The sequence below is a fragment of the Ceratotherium simum genome, chromosome 8, assembly GCF_057802395.1.
Source record: "Ceratotherium simum simum isolate JZ-2026a chromosome 8, ASM5780239v1, whole genome shotgun sequence".
In the NCBI taxonomy this organism is placed as follows: Eukaryota; Metazoa; Chordata; class Mammalia; order Perissodactyla; family Rhinocerotidae; genus Ceratotherium; species Ceratotherium simum.
The window spans coordinates 4905330-4932292 of record NC_141907.1 but is presented as its reverse complement, the minus strand read 5'-3'; the positions used below and the strand labels follow the sequence as shown (position 1 = coordinate 4932292).

General features: G+C 43.8%; 1 protein-coding gene across 3 annotated transcripts in view; it reads left to right on the top strand.

Moving 5' to 3' along the window:
• Positions 1-26963, top strand: part of TBC1D14 (TBC1 domain family member 14) — a 106408-nt gene that overhangs the window by 42886 nt on the left and 36559 nt on the right. Inside the window, exons 3-4 of one of the 3 annotated variants that reach the window (XM_087434883.1) lie at positions 4804-4924; positions 25043-25120. In XM_087434883.1, the coding sequence (XP_087291009.1) occupies positions 4804-4924; positions 25043-25120 (199 nt within the window). Of the gene's footprint in view, positions 1-4803; positions 4925-23531; positions 23649-25042; positions 25121-26963 lie in introns of those variants that run through there. The other 2 variants (XM_014788860.2, XM_014788861.2) reach the window with 2 other exon arrangements.

Here is a 26963-nt window from a genome sequence, read left to right as displayed (position 1 = left end):
CCTGCAGGGGGTGCTTCTACGGCAAGGCTCATGAAGAGTTTTAACGCCATGGTCTCTTAGAAGAAATGGTTGTCCTCTGTCTTTGGAAAAGTCCTCAGGTGCTCTACCTTCAGCCATCACTCACCCCCTACCACCAGGTGGGGTGTGGTGGGGACGCTGAGAGGTGCTGAGTTGGTGTGCTTGCATGTGCGGGTGGGTGGGGCAGGATTCATCATCTGGAGTCCTGGGTGGCTCTCAGGGAACCCTGATGTGGACAGTTTTTTTTTTTTGTGAGGAAGATCAGCCCTGTGCTAACATCTGCCAATCCTCCTCTTTTTGCTGAGGAAGACTGGCCCTGGGCTAACATCTGTGCCCATCTTCCTCCATGTTAGATGGGACGCCGCCACAGCATGGCTTGACAAGCGATGCATCGGTACACACCCGGGATCTGAACCCTGGGCCGCCGCAGCGGAGCGCGTGCACTTAACTGCTACGCCACCGGGCCAGCCCCAATGTGGACAGTTTTGGTGAAACTGTGAGGTGTCCTGTGGATTGGAGGCAGGGAACCTACCCATATACAGCGCTGGTTATTTATTAGCCCTTGGCGGTTTGATTCCTTTCAGGTGCAGGTAAGAGTCTCATCCATTTCAGTGTCGTTTCTGCTCTTCAGTCAGAGACTGAATTGGGGTCAACAGCTGATGTCCTTAATGCTGCCAATAGAATAAGTGCTTATTCCTCTTATAACAGAGGATTTCAGCCCTCCCACCCAAGGACCCTCTCTTGGGGATGCGAAACAAAGGGAGTCTTGATGACTGGGGCTCATCTTGGAGAAGTTCTCGGGGGCTTCCCCTTTCACCATCACTCACCCCTGCTGGCTGCCTTCCCCAGGAGGGGTCTGGCCTGGAAGCAGGTTGTGGTGTTCTCCTGTTCTGCTGCCTTCTCCCCTGGTCTCTCCTAGCCCCCCATCTTCCATTGCCTCTTCTTTCCAGGGGGATGCCTACCCCTGCTCAGAGGTTACCTCTGTTTAGTTCTCAGTCCTGGGCCTTGATACGTCTGGGTGCCTCTCTTACCTGGAGCCAGTGTGGAAGCACGTGTTGGCACGCACATGTGTGTTTGTGTGTGTGTGTGTGTGTGTGTGTGTGTCAGTGCCACCCTTGAAGGTGGCCAACTCCACTAGCCCCAGGGTGGAGGGGTGGGATGAGGTCTCATCCTGCCTCCTCTTTGCTCTGCACCTGCCTCTCCTGTGAACACATATAGTGGCTGCTCCATTTGCCAGCAAACACATATTGAGCACCTGCTGCATGCTGAAGAGAATTCTGGGGAAGCAGAGGTGATTCTACCCTGTCCTCTGGGCAACCCCACCCCAAGGGAAAGGTGTGTGGAGAGGAGAGGGGACAGGGTACGAGCACAAAAGAACATGGTGAGCACTCTGGAAACAGCTGCTGTGGGAGTCCAGGCCTAGGGGGTTGGGCTGGCAGTAGCCAGTCAGGGAAGGCTTTGCAGACCAAGTCTAGAGTTTCTGCAGAACCCAGGGCAAACCTGAGGACTTACGGAAGCTGGCAGTGGGACAGGTGAATCTGAAATAGTTAATAAAACAGGAAGCTTGAATCAAGCAGTCCCCATGTCCTGCCCGCTGGTGAAGTGTCAGAAATGGTGGCTGTGGCCACTGCCTTCTCCAGGGGCATGAGCGCTTTTAAGGTGTCTGAGGGCCCGGGGTTGGGCTAATCACTGTGGCATAGGGCTTGTGAAGGGACTGCCCAAGGGATCCATGGCCATGTCTTCCCTCTGGGCTGGGGTGGAATGGTACCACATGTGTGCATTTCATAAAAGGTGACCCTGAGGGCTCCTCAGAGATCCTAGTTAGGAAGACAGCACAGGTGTTAAAAGGATGATCTGAGCTGATGGGTTCACCCTGCCCTGTCTGTGTTCTCATTGCACCTGCCCCCGGGAATGGGGTTTGGTCACATGATGAGCAGAGGCGGGTCCTTGGCTCCACTCTGGCCTCCTGAGCCCAGCAGCCAGCTCCATGCCAGGCTTCCTATGACCTGCCGACCTGGAAGGGGAGCAAGGGGCCAGAACCTTTATCTGGCCAGCTCCCTGCTCCCTGCGCCGAAACCAGGTGCCGCCAGTGACACAAACAGCTGAAGCTGGGGAGGGATTCCTTTCTGTTCGGAGCTCCTGATTACTAGTAGTGACTTCAACCTCTTATCCACAAAAAATAATATATTCAAAGATACCTTTTACGAACCTTTCAGAAGTCATCGCCTGTCATGTTTAGCTTAAGCTCTTATGCTAAAAATAATTATGAAACTTTGATTTTTGAAAAGTTTTATCTGCATTACATTTGTACAAACTTACGTAGCCTTAGCAGTGGGCGGAGAAACCACGGTTTCTGTTCCTCTTGGTCCTCCTGCTGGCCCAGCCTCAGCGAATAGCACCACCATTTACACCCAGCCTCCCAGATCACAAACCTGGGCGTCAGCAGCCCAGACTTCTTTTCTGCCTATCCCCCACCCGGTCGCTTCTGTGTGGTTCTCTACTCAGTTCCTTACTCCCCTAGACCCTCAGCGACTCCGCCCCACCCCGCCCAGTAGGTTCGGGGTTGATCAGGAGGTGTACTCCTTTCTCCCGGCGCCTCCCCTTCCTGGGTGCATTTGGGTTCATCACCGTTTGCCCCTCGCACCCGCTTCCTCTCCACAGGCAGCTCCTCTTTAGCAAAATGTAAACCGTTAGTGAAGCAAGTTCTGGATGCCCAAGTTCTAAGTATCCTTCTGGGTGCCTGAGGTTTTAGCCGGGTTTTAACTGCATGTGTCTTTCACTAATGGCTAGATCTTAGATGTTAAACAGGTTGGGCCTGGAGACAGTTCATAGTTCTTTTCTTACAAATGTAAATAGAAATTGCCTTGGGCTGTGAAACCATTTCTGAAATGGATTCCATTATAGCTACAACAGAAAAGCAAGGAAGAATACAAAGAAACCGTTTCCTTTTTTGAAAGTTTTTGTAACTTTTTGATGTAATGTCAAATTTATTAAAAAGTTGCAAGGAAAATACAGGGAACTCCCATATCCTTTACCTGGATTCACCAACTGTTAATTTCACCTGCCTTGTTTTATCCCATCTGTGAATGTGGTATATATGCTATATAAGTACATAAGTATTTGTTTGAAGCATTAGAAAAATCGGTTGGCGACAGCATGCCCCTTTCCCCCTAAATATATCAGTATATTTCCTAAGAACAAGGGCTATGTACTTACATAGCCAAAGTACAGTTATTAAGATCAGGAAATTTAACATTAATCTAATACTGTTTTCTAATCCACGGTCTATGTTCAAATTTTATCATTTATTTCAATAATCTTCTTTAAAAGCTTTATATCCCCATGGTCCAGGTTGTGGTACTGGGTCACCCGTTGCATTTAATTTTCAGATCTCTTTAGTCTCCCTTTTTAATCTGGAACAGTTCTTCAGCCTTTATTTGTCTTTCGTGACCCTGGCAATTTTAGAGTCTAGATCCGTTATTTCATAGACTGTCCCTCCGTCTGGGTGTGTCTGCTTTTCCTCATGGTTAGATTCAGGTGATGCATTTGTGGGTAACCGCCATCCATCCACATGGTGGTGTTCTCAGTGCATCAGAGCAGGTGGCCTGTGCTGTCTGTCCTAATGTTGGGGATGCCAGCTTTGATTGCTTGGCTAAGGTTTCTCCACTGTAAATTAACTATTTTTGCCTTTGTAAATTAACAAGTAATTTGTTGGAGATAATTTCAAACTACATAAAAATCCTTTTCCTCATTCAGCTTTCACCTACATACTAGGTTTAGCATCATTTCCTACTAACTCCATCAGTCTTTCTATACTTATAGGGGGCGTTCTAAAAGTTTTCCTTCCTCTTTCGTTTATTTATTTGTATCTATTTGGGCTCATGGATTTCTGTTTTATTCAATGGGTTATAATCCCTTGTTCTCATTATCTATTTTCATGATTAACTTCTTCTGGATTTAGTCAGTGGGAGCCCTTTCAAGCTGGCTACTGTTCTGTTAGACACGTGCCCTATTTCTTTGAGCACTTTCTTTCTAGCACACAAGATGCTGCAGGCTTGTCTTATACTTTGCAGTGAACCCTGGAAACCATTTGTTTTTAATAAATGCACCAATACAGTACATTCCAAAACACAGTTTATTTTGTACTACCAGTTAGGATTTATTTGTGTTATCTGCGACTTTTGTTTACATGTTGTGGAGAGAGAAGACCTCTGGCTATCTCATGAGTAGCATTCTTTTTTTGATACTTGGAGACTATAAATAGATAATATAGACTTACCTTACAGATAATTTAAACTAAGATAGAGGTTAAATACTAAAGCAGCTGTTATTCTTTAAGCACTGATTGTGTACTTGTAATTTTAATTCGTGTAAAGACCCTTGTTAAACCTAAGGAAACTGAGACTCAGAGAGGTTAATATACAGGTCAGAGTCACACAGCTAGCGAATGGTTGAGCTAGGGTTTCAATTCAATTTGGTCTGACTTTAAAGCTCACTTTTTCTGATATACTTTGCTATGATAAAAGACATTTCCTTACTCTAAATTATAGCATTTGTACGTTAACAATTGAATAGCAAAAAGCTTATTTGTGGTTCAGGATCTTTTAGCCTGCTGCACAATTCTGTGTCTCTATGAAAATCAAGTCTGAAGAATTAAAGTTTGTGGTTCATCACATTGTTCTTGCAAAGGAAAGTCTGCTTGTTTTCATTAGAGAGTGACTCGGCTGTCCTAGTGTTTCTGTAAATACCCAGAAATTCCCTAACTGTTTTATTTTCTTCTTATAGGAATTTGCTTGCTAGAAAACAAAATGCAAGACTTGACAGACAAAGTGACTTGGGATGGAAACTATTTGGAAAAGTACCGCTCCGAGAGAATGTTCAGAAAGATTCAAAGAAAATACAAAAGGTATACGAGATACAAAAACACGGAAATATGCTGTACAGCATGTATTTATGAACTTTGTAAAAATGGCCAGTATTGAGGCTTTGAAATTGGAAAACTTTGTATTAATTTGCATACTAAATTCCTAAAATTTAAGTCTGTCTTCAGAATGTCGATGACTTTAACCTTTTTCATTTCTTACAGCTTGTAACATGCGCATAGGAAGGTTTAGTCGAGAGAGCTTGGCTTTAGGTGTTTATCTTGGCTTTAGATATTTATAAGTTGATTTCATTTAATCATTTTTCAATAATAGTTGCAAACATGTTTACTGTCATATTTTTATTAATTGTTTCATATCAAAGCATTCTCCCTCTCTGATTCCATGGGTTTCTTGGAACTTAATCCTTCCAGTGCTGCTAGGGCCATTGTTCACCCAGGCTATAGTGTGACACCCTTTCCTTTGCTGGCTCTGAAGCTGCCCACTTCTCTGCAGGGGAGGGGACAGGGTTCAGGGGTTCCAGGTCAGGCAGGCCTGTGGTATCACATCACTGCCAGGCTGCTCACGCCCCATGGAGGGAGTGATGCCAGCAGCTGGAGGCATGTGCTCATCTTTTCAAAGAGGGGCTCATGCACAGACACAGCAAGGCCAGGGGGTATCTGTGGCCTTGGTAGCCCTGAGTATTACCACCTGCCTCTTCCTCCTGGCCCTGAGTCCTAGCCATCCTAACAGTCTGCTGTTTGCCCAGGGCTGTGACACTGCCCTCGGCAGCCTTACCCTCCAACCTCGTATTCATTTGTATATGTATACATGAATACAACCTTTGTATTCATTGACAGTTGTCCACTAACCACTTCTGAGGACCTGCTAAGTGTCAGGCCTCATGCTTGGCACTGGGGTTAGAGAAATGACACAGCACCTATTCTCAAGAGCACCCCTCTGGTGAGGAGATGATTCCAGTGCAGGTGTGGAAAGGAGCACCACAGGGGTGTGGGGAGGGAGGCAGGGCCTGCTGGGCAAAGCCGCACAGAAGATTGAGTTTAAAGATATGACAAAGAATTCATAATAATGGCCATCATGTATTGAATGATTACTATGTGCTAGTTTTAAGTGAGTCAGCACTTGGGTTTCTAGTTCATTTAAAACTCGCAGCAACCTTCTGAAGAAGATACTATTATTGTCCTCATTTTACCAAAGAAGCACTAAGACACAGCTGAGTGACTTGTGCAGCTAGTAAGTAGCAGAGCTGGAATTCAGCCCCTGGCACTCGAGGCCAGGGCCCTCGCTGCTCCTCTGCTTTTGTAGGAAGCGGCTGGCAGGTAGTGGTGGTGGCACATGCTAGGGGACAGTGTGCAGCGTGAGCCCAGGGAGCAGTGAGAGGGCCTATCCATGGGGCCTGTGTGATGTGATGTGATGTGCTGGGAACCTGTCTCTAACCTGAAGGCTCTGGGAGCCCCTGAAGGGTTTTACTCACGTAAGGAGTGATGAGGTCACACTGGCAAGAACATGGCTCTTGGACTAGTCCAGGTAAGAGAAAGTAGGGTCCGGTTCAATGTGGCGGTAGTTGTGGGGTTGCAGAGGACAGCTCCTTCGAGTATTAAACATGTTAGAAACAGGGATGCAGCATGTGGGGCTAGGCGGTGAGCACACACTGGGGCTCTGACTTGGACAACAAGGTGGGTTTGCACATATTTCATTTTTTTATGTCTCAGCAAATTAAATTTGTTTTGAATGTTGTCTAACATTTCCTATAGCAGTTGTCTGGATCCAGGAGACTTGCAAAGTAAATCAGTGTTGGAATTCATTTTTGTAGATTGTTATATTTTGAATTTGAATCACTTATTTTGTAGGCTTATTAAAATAGCATACAATTAAAATGTGATGAGGGCCAGCCCCGTGGCTTAGCGGTTAAGTGCGTGCGCTCGGCTACTGGCAGCCCGGGTTTGCATCCCGGTCGCGCACCGACGCACCGCTTCTCCGGCCATGCTGAGGCCACGTCCCACATACAGCAACTAGAAGGATGTGCAGCTATGACATACAACTATCTACTGGGGCTTTGGGGAGAAAAAATAAATAAATAAAATTATAAAAAAAAAAAAAATGTGATGAGTTCGTATTCAAAGCTCATCTATAAATTTCTTAGGCAACTAAGTAACCAAACTGTTATAAATTTTTTAAAGAAATCCACACTTTCAAAAAAGTAACCTTTATACTAAATAGGTTTTCCCGGTGACTCTTAATATCACTTGCATGCTGTTTGAATTTGTTTGTTATCTTTGTCGTACCCTGGCTTTTTTTTTTTTTTTTTAAGGTAAACATGGGTTATGTTCTTGAACTTATAGATTTTCGTTATGTGGTAACACAATACTGTAAAGAAGGGGACCGTCTGGCTTCGACCATCAATAATAAAGGATGTAACCGTACCTGCACGAGGCCTACGATCCTGCCCGTGTCCTGTTTGCCTGGGCTTTGTCTTTCTGGCCCTCTCATCTCTCATCCCACCCCACCCTCCTGCAAGCTGGCAAGGCCTGAGAGGGATCCAGAGCCAGGGACCTGCCGCTGTGGGGAGCAGGGCACCAGGCTCAAGCTGGCTGCTGTCACAGATGCCAGCTCATACACTGTAGAGAGTCCAGTGCTGGGGCCTGAGTGTCTAGACCTGTGATCCCAGATGGTGACACCTCCAGTTAAAGTTAGAGTGTGAATAAAACATTTAGGAAACTCGAATTCCTTGTCCCTTTCTCTTTGGAATGTTTTTACTACTTGAGAGAAGCAGCATCACACAGTGATTTAAGAACATGGACGTTGGAGTCAGACTGCGTAGGTTTGTATTCCAGTCCTGCCACGATTTGGCTGTGTGACTTTGCTCAAGTTGCTTAACCTCTCTGAGCCTCATTTTCCTCATCTCTAAAATTTGGAAAATAATAGCACCTACCTCAAGGTGGTGAGGAATAAATGATTGAATATGCTACATGTGCTCAGAACAGTATTGAATATGCTGGGAAGTGTTTGCTGTTATGTTGTTTCTTCCCTGTGACAAGTGAACAACAGGAAGTGGATCACAGTGTGAGCAAATGAGCCTGAGCCCTCTGTAGATCCCTTCGTGTGCTTGTTCAGCAAACACTATACTATATTGGGGCCAGGTCTTGTGCTGAACACCAGAAGCACAAAAGCAGTTGGGTCAACACGCCCCAAGGAGCCCTTGATTGAGCTGGGGGGAGAGGTGTGCACACCAGCCAAGATCTTTGGACTTGTAGGGTTGGATTTGATTTCCAGCTTCACCTCTTCTTGTCTGCGTAACCTTGGGCCAGTTACTTCTCCTCAGTTTCCTCATCTGCAAAGTGGGCATTGTGATTCCTACTCACCGGATTGTTATAAATTAAGAGAGAACATATGTGAAGTATTTTTTGCCCACTGTTCAGCACAGCCTGAGTTAGTACTTCAGGAGTGGCTGTTGTGACTTTAGTTAATAAATAGGCCCAGTACGTGGCCCAGGTGCTGTCTGTGGTTTGCCCAGGGCACTCTGGGCACATCTGACTTCATTTGCACTGGGCCACGTTCTCTTGGCGTGAGCCTTATGTATATATATATGGCTACCATTTTTAGGAAATGTTGAAATATTACTTTATCTTTTCAAATTTCATGAAAATTTTGAAAATTAAGGAATTTTCTTCCAGCTTACCTTATGATTTCAAAGAGATTTTATTAATAGGGGAAACAAAAATGACCAGAGATAGCAATGAGAATCACACTAAAACAGTGGTTCTCAAAGTGGACTCTTCAGACTAACATTGTTATCATCTGGGCATTGGTTAGAAATACAGGTTCTCGGGCCTCACCCCAGACAGACTGAAACAAACTCAGGCTGGGGGCATGACAAGTTGTTTTTTAACAAATGCTCCAGGTAATTCTAATGCATGATGAAATTTAAGAACCACTGCTATGCGAGAAGGGAATGCTAGCTATTGGGAGGAAAATAGCCGTCTTTGCTGACAGCAGGTTAAATAAAGGGCCCAAAGTACATTATATATACATTTTGGCAATTGCTGGTGACTGGAGAAGCTCTTGAGAATAAAGTGGGAGAATATTTGAAGATAGCTGCCTTCAGGTCTCCTGTTATTGGGTTTTGAGGACTGGGGCTCTGGCCAGATTGGTACAGATGGTGATGCTGTCTTTGGAAGTGCAGTCCTTTGCCTTGTGAATAAAGAGGAATCTTCTTTCTTGGATCTCATGGTCCTTTCATTTGTTCCACAAATTTGGGCCACCGTGTGTATCCATCCTGGGATTACAATGAAGGGCAAGACTTATTTGGCTCCTGGCTTTGTTGGAACTTAACAGGGATCAAGGAAAGACAGATTTAAACAAATAACTCTACAAGTAATTGCAGTGAGATAAATGTTGTAAAGGAAAAGTAGAGTGCAGCCATCCTAGAGAAGTTTTTGCACCACTAAGCACGTTTCTCTGAAATCGAGTATTGCAAGTGACTGCCAGTTGCCAGATCCAGTGGTCATTTCTCAGCCTTTGTCGTAATGGACCTCTGCTCTGCTCCCTGGAAAGCTTTCTTACCTTGGCTTCCAGGTCACCACGCTCTTCCTCTTTTTTAGTTTCCTTTGCTAGGTGCCCTCAGCTTCCCAACCCTCTCAGTATTAGAGTGCCTCTCTGGCACTTCTCTGGCTGTGGTCATCTCCTAGGAGATCTCAGTTGGACTCAGGCTTTAAATGTCATACCTACACTGACAACCCTCACATTTGTCTCCAGCCGGGACCTCAACCCTGAACTCCAGACTTAGGCATCCAGCTGCTAACTGGACAGCTCCACTTGGACATCTGATAGGCATTTCCTGTTTAGCAAGTACAGGGCTCAACTCTTACTTTCTTTTTTCCGCTCTGTTGGACCTGTTCCCTTTGCAGTTTTCCCCGTTTTGGTAAATGCCAGTCTTAGCTTTCTTTTTCAGGTCTAAAACTTCAGAATTGTTCTTGACTTCCCCCTTCTCACATCCTGCTTCCAGTCTGACAGGTGCTTTGTTTATGTTTAAGCTTTGTAGGTGAATCTGATGTGCAGTCAGGTTTGAGAAGCAGTGACTTGCTGGGAAATTTTGAGACTCCAGTGAAGTTGTGTGGTTGAAATCTTATTGAGGAGGATGAAATGTTATTACAGGTATAGCCTGGCATGAGATGGTTGTGGCTTAATGGTCCCCCAGTTGCTCAAGTTATTGAGAAATGGGGAATGGATTCTTTTAGATAAATTAGCAATACTTACCTCCTGATTATATTAATTTGTAGAAGATGTATAAGATATTAGAAAATTAAGAAAAAGGAAACACCTGGAGTCTTACTGCCCCAAAATAACCACTGTTTGCATTTTGGTATTTTTCCTTGCAGTAATTTTTCCGTGTACTTTTAATTTTTTTTTTAGAGAAAAGACCATTTAAAAAGTTAAAGGTGAGTCTTTGTAATTTGAGTGGATGTCAGAGGGCCTCAGGGCTGAAAACTTTTGGGGATGCTTTAGAAGAGTTTGTGAATCTTTTAGACATAACACTATGTACATAGACCTGAGGAGTTGGCACTATTGTCAGGAAATGAGGTTAAGCAGAAAGTTTAAGTCCTGGTTGGGCTTTGAGGGAGTTGCTGATCATGGCAAGGAGAGCTACAGGGAAGGACAGGCCTGTGGATTTCGGTGTCCTGGATAAAACACTATCGTGTGAGCAAAGATGAGTCCGTGTGTTTGGGTTTGTATAACCTGGGATGTCTTGGATGGCCTTCTGGAATTTCAAGTCACCTCTTAGCTGTTAAAGAGAGAATCTTTAACAGAAGAAGACAGAGTCAGCTCAGCTTAAAGTGATATTCATTCTTCTCCCCTCTGGGTTCTGAGAAGTATGGGGTACTCAAAACATAAATCATCACAGATTGCAGAAAGGATAAGCCTGGTGGTCAGTGCCGGTAACTGGTGGCAGGCCTACAGGTAAATTCTAAGATAACAACGAGAAAACTTCCTTCATTTTCATCATCCCTTATGCCTTTGGAAAACGGATTTGAACCAGTTTATAAAAAAGAGCAGGTCCCAGTTCTTGGTAGAGGGAGTAAGCACACTCTAAGCTGTCTCTCCCAATGAATGCAGTTATAAAACTTGGGCATAATACATGGAGCAGCTAGTTGAGAATTCTGAAAAATAAATAGTAGCGGGTGGATTGGAGAAGAAGATCAGAATGCAGGTTCTTCTGAGGTGATTGAGTTTACCATTTTCTCCCCTCTGATATTCCCCAGCTTGAACTCAAGGTAGCCCCAAACCCAGAAATGGATGTGTTATTGGAATTTCAGAAGGAGAGGAGAAAAATGTGATTCAGAAAAAAATATTGGAATAAATAGTGGCTGAATATGTCCTAAATCTGGCAAAGGACATGAATGTACAGATTCAGGGGGAGAGGGCTCAATGAACTTCAGACAGGATAAAGCCAAAGAAGTCCATGCCCGGACACATCGTAACCAATTACTGAAAATAAAACAAAAAATCTTACAGGCATCCAGAGAAAATGTATTACTTATTGGGGAACAATAATTTGAATGTCTGTGATTTTCTCATCAGAAACCATGGAGGCCAGAAGGAAGTGGAAACAGCATTTTTTTTTTTTTTAAAGATTTTATTTATTTATTTTTCCCCCAGCGCCCCAGTAGATAGTTGTCTGTCATAGCTGCACATCCTTCCAGTTGCTGTACGTGGGACGCGGCCTCAGCATGGCCGGAGAAGCGGTGCGTCGGTGTGATCCCGGGATCCGAACCCGGGCCGCCAGCAGCAGAGCGCACGCACTTAACCGCCAAGCCACGGGGCCGGCCCGGAAACAGCATTTTTAAAGTGCTGAAAGAAAAGAACTATCAACCCCAAATTCTATATCCAGCAAAAATACCCTTCAGGAGTGAAGGTGTTAGAATAAAGATATTCTCAGGTGAAGGAAAGGTAAGAGAATGTGTTGCCAGCAGATCTAAAAGAATTGGTAAAGGAAGTTTTTCAGATGGAGGAACATTATACTGGAAGGAATCTTGAGACATTAGCAAGGAAGAGGAACAGAAATGGTAGGTGCCCAGATAAATATAGTAGACCATTGTTCTCTTAATGACTTCTTTAAAATGTGTGGTTGAAAACAAAAATTATAATGTTGTCTGGGTTTTCAGTGCATGTAGATGTAACATATAAGACAAAATATAAAGGGGGAAGGGATAGGTGGTAAAGTTTCTACATTCCACTTGAAGTGGTAAAATATTGATTCTAATTAGACTATGAATAATGAAATATATATTGTAATCCTTAGATCAACCACTAAACTATAGAAAGAGTCAAAAACAGAATAAATTAAAATGGAATCTAAAAAAGGTTCAAAAAACTGAAATCAAGGCAGGAAAGAGGAACTAGAGGAAGGGAAAACAAAACGAGTAAGATTATAGGTCTAAATTGAAACATATCAATAATTACATTAATGTGAATGGTCGGAACACACCAATTGTATATCTCACTACTCATCTGACAGATTGTCAGAATGGGTTAAAAAAAAATGACTCAACCATGTGCTAACAGAAATTCGCTTCAAATACAAAATATGTAAGTTAAAATTAAAGGATGGGAAAAGGTATGCCATGAAAACTAATCAAAATGAGGATAGAGTGATATATTAATGTCAGAAAAAGTAGACTTCAGAGCAAAGAAAATTACCAGGGATAAGGTGGAATGTTACCTAATGAAGACATAATGATTCTAAATGTGTATGTACCTAATAACAGAGCTGCAAAATGCATGACGCAGAAACTGAGAGATATGAAACAAGTGGACAAGTCCACAGTTATAATCGGAGTGTCAACACTCCTCTCCAGACAGTAATTGATAGAACTGTGGGCAGAATCAGCCAGGACAGAAGAACTGACCATGAACCAGCTGGACTAATTGGCATTTAGAGAACACCCCGCCCTCCAACAAGAGCAGAACATGTTCTTTACAGGCACGCATGGGCATTTGCCAAGATAGACCATAACCTGTGTTATAAAAGGAACTAGAAATTTGAAAGGATTTATACAAAATCTGTTCTGTAAACACAGTGGAATTAGACTGGAAAGCAGTGACAGAAAGATAACAAGAGCACTCCAAAAACTTGGAAATTAAACAAGTAACACACTTCTAAATAAATCATGGGACAATGAGGAAGTCACAAGGAAAATAGAAAATATTTTGAACTGAACAAAAATAGGGTCTATCAAAATTTGTGGGATGCAGTGCTTAGAGGGAAATTTATACCATTAAAATGCTCATGTTAGAAGGAAGAAAGTTCTCAAATCAATAATCTAATTTTCTACCTTAAGAAACTATAAAAGGAGCAGATAAACCCAAAGCAAGCAAAAGGAAGGAAATAACAAACAGGAAAACAAATCAGTGAAATTGAAAACAGAAAAATAATAGTGAAACCAAAAGCTGATTCTTTGAAATGATCAACCAAATTGATCAAACTCTAGCAAAGCTGACAAAGAAAAAGAGAGGAAACCAGATTATCAATAAGAGAAAGGAAAAAGGGTGTACTGCAACAGACCCTGCAGAAGTTAAAGGATAATAAGAGAATATCATGAATAACTCTATGTACATAAATTTGATGACTTAGCTGAAATAGTTCATTTCCTTGAAAACCAGAAATCACCAAAAGTCATCCAAGATGAATTAGATAACCCAAATTGTCCTGTAATTATTAAAGAAAAGGAAATTGTAGTTAAAAACCTTCCGAAAAAGAGGGGCTGGCCCCATGGCTTAGCGGTTAAGTTCGCATGCTCTGCTTTGGTGGCCTGGGGTTTGCAGGTTCGAAACCTGGGCAGAGACTGATGCACTGCTCATCAAGCCATGTGTGGTGGTATCCCATATACAAAATAGAGGAAGAGGGGCACAGATGTTAGCTCAGAGCCAATCTTCCTCAGCAAAAAGAGGAGGATTGGCAACAGATGTTAGCTCAGAGCCAATCTTCCTTACAGAAGAAAAAAAAAAACTTCCAAAAAAGAGTCTCCAGGCCCGGAGGGGTTTTATTGATGAGTTCTACCAAATATTTAAAGAAAAATAGCACCAATTTTAGAAGAGGAGGGAATACTTTCTGACTCATTTTATGAGGCCGGTATTACCCTGATACCCAAACCAGACAAGTACAGTACAAAAAAAGCAAATTGCAGATGAGTATCCCCTATGGAGACACACACACAAAAGTTCTCAGCGCAATATTAGTAAATTGAATCTAGCAAAACGTTAAAAAAAAAAAAAAAGTAATACGCCATGACTAAGTGGCATTTATCCCAGGAATGCAAGGCTAGTTGAGGATTTGAAAATCAATCAGTGTAATGCATCGTATTAACAATCTTGGGCAAATCTCAGGGGTGTTATCTGAGATAGGAATCCAGTCTCAAAAGGTTCCATAATGTATGATTCCATTTGTAAGACATATTGAAAAGACAAAGCTGTTGTGCCGGGATTGGAGGAGGGTGTGACTACTGAGGGATAGCTTGACGCATGAAGGTTTGGGGATGCTAGAACTCGTCTGTATCTTGACTGTGATGGTGGTGGCAGCAAGACAACATGTGTTGAAAGTCATAGAACTGTATACACCAAAAAAGCAAACTGAATGGTAATTAATAATTAACAAAATAAATAATAAAATAATAAATGAAACTAACACGAATGAATGAATTAATCCATCAGTTAGGGTACTTTTGACCCAACATTTCTCCTTCTAAAGCAATTTATCCTACGGATGAATTAGTATGTAGGTAAAATGATGGTTGTATAAGGGTATTGATTGCAGCACCAAAGACTGGAAACTATCTAAATGTCTAGCAGTAGGGAACTGGTTAAATCCCTAAATGAAATACAATGCAGACCTTAAAAAGAAAGATGAATATTCATTTGTATTAGTGTGTGCTGTGTGTATAAAGATATATGCATATCCTTGTAAATACAGAAACTTTATCTGGAAGGATTCTTACAAAACTAGTAATGATAGAATTGCTTTGGAGAGGTGAGTGAACTGGGTGTGTGGGAGATAGGAGGGAGACCTACTTGCTCTGTATACCCTTTTGTACCTTTTGGATTTTGTTCTGTGTGCATGCCTACTCTAAAAAATAATTTTTAAAAATATGTGCTAAATGATAGAGAAAAAATTGTTGAGGAAATTTGGTCGAAAGACAGCAAAATGAAGCCAGAGATAAATGGATACCCCAAAATACAACTAACAAGTTCCCATGTAACTCCTAGAGGGATACTACAAATTTGACATTGTGCTTCCTAGAGGCCAGAGCAAAAAGGGAAACATTATTATATAGCTGATGGTGATCCAAAGGAGAAAACAGGCTGTTCTGGGAGTTTTGGTTTGTCAAGGTGGCAGATGGCACGTTTGTGTGGGACTGGGACCTTTTGGTGGAGGGTGAGTCTGTCAGGAGATTATCTCACAAAATGTCTAATCCCTATTTACTTTGAGTTTTAGAGAAGCAGCAGGTTAATTATATATCAGACTTCTACATAATGCCTTTCTGGAAAAGAGGGGAAAGGGGAAGTGATCTGAAGTTTCTACAGGGGAAATGGCAGTGTGGTTGTTTAATTTGAACTTTGTTTTTGTTCAGTGGATAGATTGTCTCCTACTGTTGTCATGGTAACAGTTAATTTATTCTGAGAAATATAACTCTTTTACCTCAGATACTTTTTAACAATATAAACTGAAATTGTAGTGCATAGTACTTCTTAAGGTTTGCTTATTTTTCCTAATGTGGAAGTGATAAATTTCCCCGTCAGTCTGAGAGGGCAGTGTTCAGAGCACACTTTCAGTCTTACCGGTGTGGCTCCCAGAAAGAAATAGGAATTTGGGAACAGGAAACACGTTTGTTCTTTCACAGATCTTCACTGGGACCTCTAACAGTGCCGGGGTCAGAGGGGTCTTGGGCTTAGGAAGGCAGGGGGCCAGGGAGGGACTCTGACTTTGGCGTCAGAGAGCCCCGAGTCTGCATCTTGGTTCTGTCCTTCACAGGCAATTGTGTGGTCTTAGGCCAGCAACTTTGCCTCTCTGAACTTCGGTCTCCTCCTCTGCAAAGATAATGTCTATCTTGCCTGTGCTTGTGAGGGTCAGGTAAGATGAAGTGTGGAGCGCTCCTGCCACAGCAGTTGACGTTCAGTGGGAGCTTGGTCAAGGCCAATGGCTTCTCTCGTTCTGGTCTCCCTTCATGGCTACACCTTCAGTCTCATGGGTAGTTACAATCAAAAAGAACAAAAAAAGCAACTTTGCTGCAGGAATGGTCAATGTGGTTTGGAAATTGCAGTCAACAAAATCAGTCTTGGATTCCATTTGAAATGGCTTAAAAATTTTTTTTTAAGTTATAAAAATAGTTCATGAAAAAATACCTGTAAAATACTCAAATGATAGATGTGGGCAGAGTAAAACAGGAAAGCCCTCTTCACCCCAAGACTGCACAGCCCCTTCCTGGTTGGAGTCTCTGACAGTTTGGTGCCTACCCTCCCAGACCATTGTGTGAGCCAGATTATATACATATAAATTTCACCCGCATAAATACATTTGTGTAATGGAATCATAGGCCATGTGAGTTGTGCAGCTTCTCTCTGGTATGTACACACTAGATACTCAGGACACTTGCTGAACACGTAAGTTGAAGACGCAGTGGCCTGTGATTATTTTTAAATCACAGGAGGAGACTGTGTGTGTTCTGAACCCAGTTTCCGACTAACTGTGGATTTGGGCGATGGTGTCTGCAGTCTGGTGGCCTGTTGTGTGACCTGAACCAGAAAGGTGCATTTTATGGAAGTAGCAGAATTGACACAGCTTCCTAGGAAGACCCCGAGAGGTGGCTCTTGGGAGCTTTCAAATGCTTTTGCCCTCCCCCAGGCAGTTTAATGTGTTGATATGAAAACAGTGACGGCCAAAGAAAACTGCTTTTTCACATTGATCTGATTCTCAATAGAAGACTGTGAGATTTTAAAGTATTTTATAATCTCTTAAACACTGTTGGAGCAGCAGGGGACACATGTCCTTGGGTCTTTTCCGGTGGTCGAGGGGCCCAGGCCCGGCTGGCTTGTCTTACACTGCCAGTGCATAGTGCAGGACCCCGGCACACAGTAGGCCCTCCCGAGGAGGTGTAAGCAGCAGGCGTAGGGGCGGAAAAATTTTCCCTTCTTCCTTTCTACGTTCTTTGGCTGGTCTAATAATTAAATTGACGTAAGACATGTTAACAGGAGAAAAACAAATCTAATTTTGAATGTACAGGATCCCCATAAAAATATGAGACTCGAAGAAGTGACCAAAGCAGGAAGCTTTTATACCTTTTAGACAAAGAAACAATAAATATGTGAAGAATTGACAAGATAAAGGGGTTTGGGCTTGGGGTAGTAAATTGGTGAAGAAGTAACAAGGTTTGTTTATACAGGCTTCTTGGCTCTAAATTCCGTATCTCTGGTGATCAGTGCCTTTTACCTTCCTAGTACAGGGAGGGTACCTTTTGCATGGGAGATTTATCTCCTGCTTTCAGTAGGATGAAGGAGGGTCAGAGTGTCCTTCTTGCACTGGCTGTTTCTCAAGTAACTTTAATTCAAAATAATCAGTATGCCAAAGTGACATATATTGGGGTAGCATATTCTGCTCCCCTTCACAAGCAACTGCAGAGGACTTTGAGAAACCTCAGATTTGAGGAGAGTAAGGCTATTTCTAAACCTTCCTTTAAGTTGCTTATCTAAGTTAAACTCAGAATATGACTTAAAATATCTTGTCAGTGTATGGAAGCACTTTGGATGGAGTCTTCTCACTGGCACTAGAAACTCCATGGTATTTCCTGAATTAATAGGCAAGTGTTGCATTTGTTCCTTGGTCTTATGCCTGTGTCTCATGGTTAGTATGGCCTTAGGGCCATGAAGGGAACACTATTTTAGGAAATTGAAATCTTAGTTCAGAGGCAAACTATCAGAAGAGTTGATAGTAAGAGGCTCTGGAGTCAGACTTCCTGGGTTCAAATCCTACCCTACCGCTTACCATCTGTTATTTAACTGGGGAAGTTACTCAGAGCCTCAGTTGCTGTACCTGGGGGAAAAAGAAGCAGAGGGAGATGATGCTGATAATACTTGTTAGTTTCCTGTTGCTGCTGTAACAAATTACCACAAACTTGGTGGCTTAAAACAATACGGACTTATTCTCCTATAGTTTTGAAGTCAGAAGTCCAACATAAGTCTTCCAGACTAAAATCAAGGTGTTGGCACGGCTGGTCTTTCTAGAGTTTTCAGGAGAGAATCTCTTCTTTCTCTTGCAGCTTCTAGAGGCTGCTGGCATTCCTTCCTTGTGGCTGCATCACTCTAATCTCTGTTTCCATTGCCACATCGCCTTCCCTTTCTGTAGTCACATCTCCCTCTGCTTCCACCTTTTAAGGACAGTCTCCTCCTCTCAAGGTCCATAACATTAATCACATCTGCAGAGTCCCTTTTGCCACATAAGGTCACAGGTTCCCAGATTAAGACATGGGCATATTTGGGGGGGGCCGTTATTCAGCCTAGCACAGTCCCTACCTTGTGGGATTGTTAAAATTGAATGTGACTCCTTGTCATCAGGTCTCAGCTCACATGCTCCTTCTGAGATGGTGTCTTCTAGGAGCTTTTCCCTGACCATCCAGTCTGAAGGATCACCCACCATCCCCCAATGGGTCATCATTCTGTCATGGGACTCTCAGGTATTTTCTGCACAGCACTTTTCTCCATCTTAAATTCTTGCCTGTTTGTTTGCTTCTTTATTGCCTGCCTCTCAACCACTACTAGAATATAAATTCACAAGAGCAAGGACCAGACCTTGTTTGCTTGTTGATCACTTGATCTCTAGGGCCTAGAACAGTACCTAGCTTTAGTGGATGGGTAATACATATTTGTTAAATGGATAAATGAATGTGAAAATTTCAAAACATACTGCTTTGTAGACTGTTTTCTTCTTATTTCTATGACAGTGTAGGCATTATCCCGTATCCTTAAATATTCGGTGATCTCATTTTGTGCTCACTAAGCAGTGGTCTTTTGTGTAGCTGTATCATGATTTAATTAGCCAGTCTCCTAGACTGGGCACTGAAGTCATTCCTTCAGTGAGCTTTTGATCCCTGTGAAATCCAGTGGTCTCTAGCAAGGTTGGGTTTGTCAGCCTGTCTGCTAGGATGCTGCATTGAACAAATGAACCAGTCTTCCCTCCTTGACCTCAAAGGGTAGAGGCAAGGCTGTTACAGATTAATCAAATGAGCATATATATCCATGGGCCGGCCCTGTGGCTTAGCGGTTAAGTGCTCACGCTCCGCTGCTGGCTGCCCGGGTTCGGATCCCGGGCGCGCACCGGCGCACCACTTCTCCGGCTATGCTGAGGCCGCGTCCCACATACAGCAACTAGAAGGATGTGCAGCTGTGACATACAACTATCTACTGGGGCTTTGGGGGGAAAAAAATAAATAAATAAAATCTTTAAAAAAAAAAAAAATGAGCATATATATCCAGTATGCTGGTGGAGATACAGAAAGCCTGTATGGAATGAGCTCTGGTTAACTCAGAAAACTTCAGGAGGAAAAATTCTTTACAGGTGGATTAAGATAGATGTGAAATCCAATGCCAGATTGAGATGGAGAGAAGGCTCTGTTAACTTAATTTTTGCTTTAAGTCTCAAAACTTAGTAAAAGTCAACCTGTTATCATGTGGTATAATATATAGTTAAAACTTTGTAAACGGTATTCAGTTCTAAAATATGTGATAGAAACTGCTGTTAAAGTAACGTGCAGGTGGCAACCTGCTGGAAGAGATAAGCAATGTGTTTTGGTAAGCATATCTTAATGCATATTTAACAATTGCTTAATGCATCTCTCTCTCATATTTAAATTTACTGAGCCTGTGGACTCAGGTTGGCTGACTTCTAGTGTGTGTGGCACTAGGCGTGAAGGGGGTAAGAACCCACTCCTCTGTGTGAGAATGGAGCTTCACAGTGTTAGCTCTCTGCTAGCTGCAGGAATTGCTTCCAGAAAGTCACCAGTAACCCCTCAGGCTGGGTCAGCTGCCTCCTGGGGCTCTTGGAAACCTCAGAGGTTTCTCTCAGTCTTAGCACCGGGCACCACCCATATAGTGTAATTGTCTGTTTGCTGGTCTGTGAGTGACTCGGGCAGGGACCTTGTTTATCTTCATTCCTGGGCCAAGCACCGTAAGTGCTTGTTGGATGGATGAATGGAAGGAAGGAAGGAAGGAAAAATGATTGATTCCACAAGTCCTGGTGTGTCTCCTCTGTGTCGTGTGCTTTGTTAGCCTTCAATGGAGAAAGACCACTGGAGTTCCTGCTCTCAGAGGTTTTGCAGTCCCTTGAGGGAAATAAATGTTAATCAAATAATCATGTAATTACAAGTGTTGATTAAGTGCTATGAGAAAACAGAACCTGATGCTGAGAGGGAGAATAACGGGGCATTGCTATAGTTTAGATGGGTAGGAAGTGTTTTGGGGATGGTGATTTAAGATGAGATCTGAAAGATTTGTCACCAGCCTTCTTACTAGTTTTTTCCCCTTGTGAAGAAAAATTTCAAACCTACAGAAAGATTCAAAGAATAATTTAATGAGCACCCATATACGCTCCACTTAGATTGAATAATTGTTGACATTTTGCCTTATTCATTTTATTGTGCCTCTTTCTGTTTTTTAAAAATGGAGCCATTTCGGGGCCGGCCCGTGGCTTAGCGGTTAAGTGCGGGCGCTCCGCTACTGGCGGCCCGGGTTCGGATCCCTGGTGCGCACCGACGCACCACTTCTCCGGCCATGCTGAGGCTGCGTCCCACATACAGCAACTAGAAGGATGTGTAACTATGACATACAATTATCTACTGGGGCTTTGGGGAGAAAAAAAAGGAGGAGGATTGGCAATAGATGTTAGCTCAGAGCCGGTCTTCCTCAGCAAAAAAAAGAGGAGGATTAGCATGGATATTAGCTCAGGGCTGATCTTCCTCACACACACACACACACACACACACACACACAAAATGGAGCCATTTGCAAGTAAGTTGCAGATATCATGACATCTTATCCCTAAATATGTCAGCATACAGGTCTTCAGAGGAAAGACGTTCTCTTACATAACCATGGAGCTGTCATCATACCTAAGAACGTTATCAGTAATTCCATCATAGCATCTGACCATGACCATGTTTGTGACCAGACCATGTTCTACTTTCCCCAGTTGCACTAAACTGTTCTTTGTGAACCAGGATCCAGTCAAGTTTTTGTATTTCCCTTCGTTATCCCTTTATTCTCTTAATATAAAACAGTTATTCTACCATTTTTTAAATGACATTTGCCTTTTTTTTTAAAAATGACCATGGGTCAAAGATTCATTTAACACATTGAGGAAATGAGTTAGATGGTAAAATTGAGTCCAAGGGCATTTGAAGAACTAGCTATTTATAGAGATAAAAACAAAAAAGAATTAGAATAAGATTGCTAGGTGGGATTTAAACAAACAAACTAGTAGGGACAAGAAAATGTAATCTTTAGAGTTCTTTTCTTTTGGACATAAATCTATAAGTTAATATGTCACTTCACAGTTTCTGGGCTCTAATCAAGTAATAAATAGCATAGGCACGTTCTCCTAGAGAATTAAATAAACTTCAGGCAGGCATGTTAAAAATGCCCAGGTATGAATTGAAAGGACATCCCCCCATGCTTTGGTCTTATTCTCAAATTTTTGAATAATTTTTCTTTTTTTGGTGAGGAAGATTAGCCCTGAACTAACATCCAATGCCAGTCCTCCTCTTTTTGCTGAGGAAGATTGGCCCTGGGCCAACATCTTCCTCCACTCTACATGGGACACCGCCACAGCATGGCTTGACAAGGGGTGCATCGGTGTGTGCCTGGGATCCGAACCTGCGAACCCCGGGCCACCAAAGCCGAGTGCCTGCACCTAACTGCCGTGCCACCTGGCCGGCCCCTGATAATTTTTCTTAATAAGGCTTTCCCTAATTCTTCCAGCCAGAATCACTTTCTCCCCTTTTATCCTCCTATTACTTTTTAAAAACAGCTTTATTGAAGTAAAATTATTATATCATAAAATTCATATGTTCAGTGATTTTTTAAAATAAATTTATGCAGTTATGCAACTATCACTGCAATCCAGTTTTAGAATATTTTCATCACTCAAAAAAGTTCCCTCATGACAGTTTGCAGTGGATCTCTGCTCCCACCTTCAGCTCTAGGCAAACACTAACAGGCTTTCTCTCTAGAGATTTGCCTTTTTAAGAAATTTCATATAAATGGAATCATGCAAATTATCTTTTGTCTGGCATCTTTCACTTAGTGTAGTTTTTGAGGTTCACCCATGTAGTCGCATGCATCAGTAGTTTGTTCCTCTTTATCGCTGTGTCAGTGCCGTTTATCCATTCTTCAGTTAAGGGACTTTTGGATTGTTTTTGGTGTTGGACTATTATGAATAATGCTGCTATGAATATTTGCATGCAAGTCTTTTTGTGGACCTATTTTTTATTTCTCTTGGGTCGGTTCCTAGAAATGTGGTAGGTGTATAATGACCTATAAAAGAAATGGCCAAACTCTTTTCCAAAATGGCTGCATCTACCAGTGACTTATGAAAATTCCAGTTTCTTCACATACTCACCATCGCCTGTCATTATCTGCCTTTTTGATTATAGCCTGGTGGACGTCATAGGCTTCTTCTGAGTGAAAAAGTTTCTGGTGGTGATTTGGTAATGCTATCATCCAGAATATCAGCTGGGGAAAGCCTGTGATAGAAGTCGAGACTATGCAAGCCTCATAGTCCTTCTCCATGGCAGAAGGAGAGTCTTGTGTTGTCTCGGACTGAGTTTCTTCAGCCCTTGGACATTGGACCCATGGGCGGACCAGAAATAATTTTGACCCTACACAGATTTTAAAGATTTTTTAAAAACTGAGGTATAATTTACAAACAGTGGTGTGCTCTCATCTGAAATGTACTATTCAGTTCGTTTTGATGAATGCATATCAAGATAATTCTGTCACCCTGCAGTTTCTACTGCCCCTCCCCAGTCAGTCCCCCAGAAGCAATCATGAGTCAGATTTCTATCAGTGTATTTTTGTGTGTACCCTGCCGTTCTGATTGAACTAATCTTAATTGTAGAAAACCTGAGCCACAAGAGTATAAAGAAGAGAATAAAAATTGCTCGCAATCACGCCACTGCCCGGAGGTTACTAGTGTTAACATTTTTATGTAGTTCCTTTTGGTAATATACATTTCTCATTTTAAAAAAATCTTACAAAGCAGAGCTTTGCTGTGTGTTTGGTGTTTTGCTGCTTCCTTCTTGGCATGTCCATTTTCCAGCATGATGTCTGTGTGCTGAGGACGCAGCATAACTTGCTTAGTGTGAGCATTTAGCCGCCCCAGTTTGTAAGCGGGGTTGAAACCCCGCCTCTAAACTGCTACGTCCTGAGGGCGCCTAGACCTCCCCTAGGAGAGGACCTAGGGGAGCAGGGGTCTTCCCGCCCCGCCCGCCAGCGCCCCGGTGAGCCAGGCCTGACGCGCAGAGACGGAGCGCGCGGATCGGCTGCGCGGCATCTGCGCGCGATTGAGCGGCCTGCCGCCCCCGCCCGCGCCGGCGCCGCCGGAGCCACCGGAGCCGCCGCAGCCGCCGCCCGAGGCCCCGCCGGGACCCCGCTCGCTCGCCGGGGCATGGAGCCGCCGGCCGCGCGCCTCTGAGCCCCGCGGCGTTCATGGTGAGTGGGGCCGGCCGCCCGCGCCCTCCGAGGGGCCTGCGTGCCTGTCACCGGCCCTGCAGGAGGCTCCTACGCGGGTGCGCCCGTGTGCGTGTGTGTGACAGACGTCTGTCCCGACGAGCCGAAGCTTGCATGTGGCCGCCGTAATGCGCCTTTCACCTCCCTGCCATTCTTTGTCTGTGACTCCGTATAATTTTCTAACAGCGTTCAGTTTTAATGGATACAGTGAGAGATGGGGAGAGAGCGCCAGCGCGTCCTTGAAGTCCTAATTCTTATCGCCCAAAATGCGATTGCCTCCTGTGTTCAGATTCAGGTCAGTCCAGGCCAGGCCCTCCTCTTAGAGGCCACAACGGCCTTGCCCGCGATCCCAGGGGAAAGCTTTGTGTGAAGATCAGCCTGTACCCTGTTCCTCTAGGTCCGGATAAGGTGCACCAGGCTTGTTAAAACCCACAGCTGAGTTTTAATACATTTCATTCACCAGTCCACATATTAACTTTTGTGTTCTAGATGTTTTGTAAGGAATATGACAATTACAAAAGGTCTCTTGAGAGCTGCTTTCCCAGATGCCAACATTTCCTGTAACTTAGACAGTGCTTTCTGGGAAAATACTGTGTGGTAAGTAGATAGAGAGTCGGAGTCTGAGGAGGCCCTCAGGGGTTCTGAGGGGTCCTTCTCACTGTGAGATCAAGCCTTACTGGTCACCAGGACTGTCTTCCGGAAGGCCGAGCATTTGTGAGACCTGTGCAGGCCACTCAGCCCCACTAAAAATGGCAAAACAAAACAAGTCTCACTTCAAATTCTGAAAGAGCGCCCCTCTCTCCTCCAGAATTGCTTGTTATAAATGGCAAAATGTGAAACCAGCTGCACTACGCTTGCATTTACTCTGAACCACAACCCTGTTAATACTCCTCTTAATGGGAAATACTGGGAAAAGTAGTTGTGTAGTAATACAGTGACAGTAGTACTCTCCGTCATTGTCTGAGCACCTGCTATAGCTGCATGTCGTGTGTTAATTTGTTCTCATCTGATCTTCTCATTTAATAGTTAAGGAAACAGGCTTGGAAGAGTGAAGGATTGTGCTCAAGGTCACGCTGCTGATGGCGCTGGTCAGGGAGCTGAGGGTTCAAAGCCGGGCCTGTTGCCGTGCCCTGGTGCTTCCCCTGCAGGCTGTGTGGGTCCTCCGCCTGTGCAGGTGTGGTCGCTGTGCTGTTGCTAATGTGGGTTCGTGTCAGCCTTTTAATAGTACCACATGAGTAGCCTGCCGTGCTTTATTCCGGACATACCTCCAAAACCCTCCGGGCTTATTTTAAAAGCCTGATCTTGACACTGTATACAGTTGAGTCAAAGACTTAAGCACGGGTTTTGACTGATGACCCTTTCTCCTCCTAACATAGATTTCCAGGAAGCCAGGGGGCTTCTACTGGGCAGAGTGTTGGCGTAGTTGGCCGTCTCTGCAACACTCCTCCAGTTCTGTAAGTAGCATTGATGACCCCTCTTGTCATTGTAGCAAGAATACTTGCTTTTCATCGTTTGAGAATCTTGATCTTTTCTTCTTCCTCTTAAAACAAACGTCTGTTGAGTTAGGCTTTTGTTTTCCTTTTCTTTTTTAACTGGCAAATTATACTCTTAATTCAGGAGTCTAATGCCCTTAGCCTCGCCCTTAGCACTGTTCAGATCATACACATGATGTAGACCCTCCCATCAGGTGCATCTAATGGGCTCATCACACCTCACATTGTTTACTTTCTGTCTCTGCACCAAGTCTAGCTCTCCCTGCCGCCCCCTCTCTTGCTCTTGTTCTCGCTGGGCCTGTCCCGCCAGTCCAGGTAGCTTTTTAATGAGACTATAAAATCTAGAGCAGAACAGCTTTGACTCAGCATCAGTTCCCGTTTAAAGTGCTCATGCTAACCTACAAAGAAGCCTGCTCCTGTGCGTCTCTTGGTTGCTGCTTGTGCTGTCAGGATGCCTTTCCCTCATGGCTTCCAGCCCAGATCTCCCCTGTCCTTTGTCCACCCAAGTGGCACCTTTTATGAGATGCTTTCCTTAATTCCCCGCAGCCATAGGTGTTGTGTCCTTGGGGCTCCCACAGCATGTGGCTTGCCCTCTTATGGCACTTTTCCTTATCTACCCTGGTTTTCTAGCCTCTGCTGGTGTCTTACTGCCCCTACTAGAGTGAGCCCTTCAGGGCTGGGCCCCAAGTGGTCCCTTTACAAATGAGCTTCCTCTTTTTCAGATGGTCCCTTTCTCTCTTCCTCCTGCCTGCTAAATCTGTTTTGCGCATGGCCCCTATGTGGAGCTGAGGCTGTGCTCAACTGCCCTGGCTTACTCCTTTTTTCCTGACCCTTTGCTGGTCATCAGACCGCACCCTACAACTTAGCCCCTGCCTAGGTGCAGCAGGTTTGTTTGCTGCTGTCTCATTGATGTTGGTCTTGTCTTCCTAACAGGATACGTGATCAACTACTCGGGGCAGAGACTTTGACCTACTATGCTTCTTTTTTTTTTTTTTTTAATAATTTTATTTATTTATTTTTTCCCCCAAAGCCCCAGTAGATAGTTGTATGTCATAGTTGCACATCCTTCTAGTTGTTGTATGTGGGACGCGGCCTCAGCATAGCCGGAGAAGCGGTGGGTCCGTGCGCGCCCGGGATCCGAACCCAGGCTGCCAGCAGCGGAGCGCGCGCGCTTAACCGCTAAGCCACGGGGCCGGCCCATGACCTACTATGCTTCTAAGTTAGTGGCTTGCAAACTTTTTTGACATGACTCCCTGGTTAGACAGTTTGTGACTCAGTGCACAGATAAAGCTAGGTATAGAACTGAAACAAACTGTCCTTGCCATGTACACTCTGATATTTTTTATTGTTTGATTTTTAAAAAATGCTGCCATGACCACTTAAACTGATTTGCTTCTAGAACTTTGAAGAACCCTGTTCTAAATTCCCTCTAGGGTTGTACAGGGCTTTGGAATCTGTAGCAGTCACTTGAATGGGTGATTTATACTGATTAACATGCAGGGCTTCTGATGAATGGCATTTGTTTAAACTCGGAGACTTCAAAACTTGATCCCATAAGGGTCCCAAGAAGAGAAGAAACTTGGGAATGATAAGCTGGACTGAGGCTGGGACTACCCTGACATTTGTCTGGCACATAAAAAGGGCTCACACTTTAGTGGGCAGCCATTTAGCGTAGTTCACCTCATCTCATTATTATAGTAGTCTTCACAGTTGCTACCATTTATAGATGGGAAACTGAGGCTGAGAGAGACGCAAGATGACTTGCCTCAGGTCTTTTTGCTTCCAAAGCCCTAGCTGTTGCCAC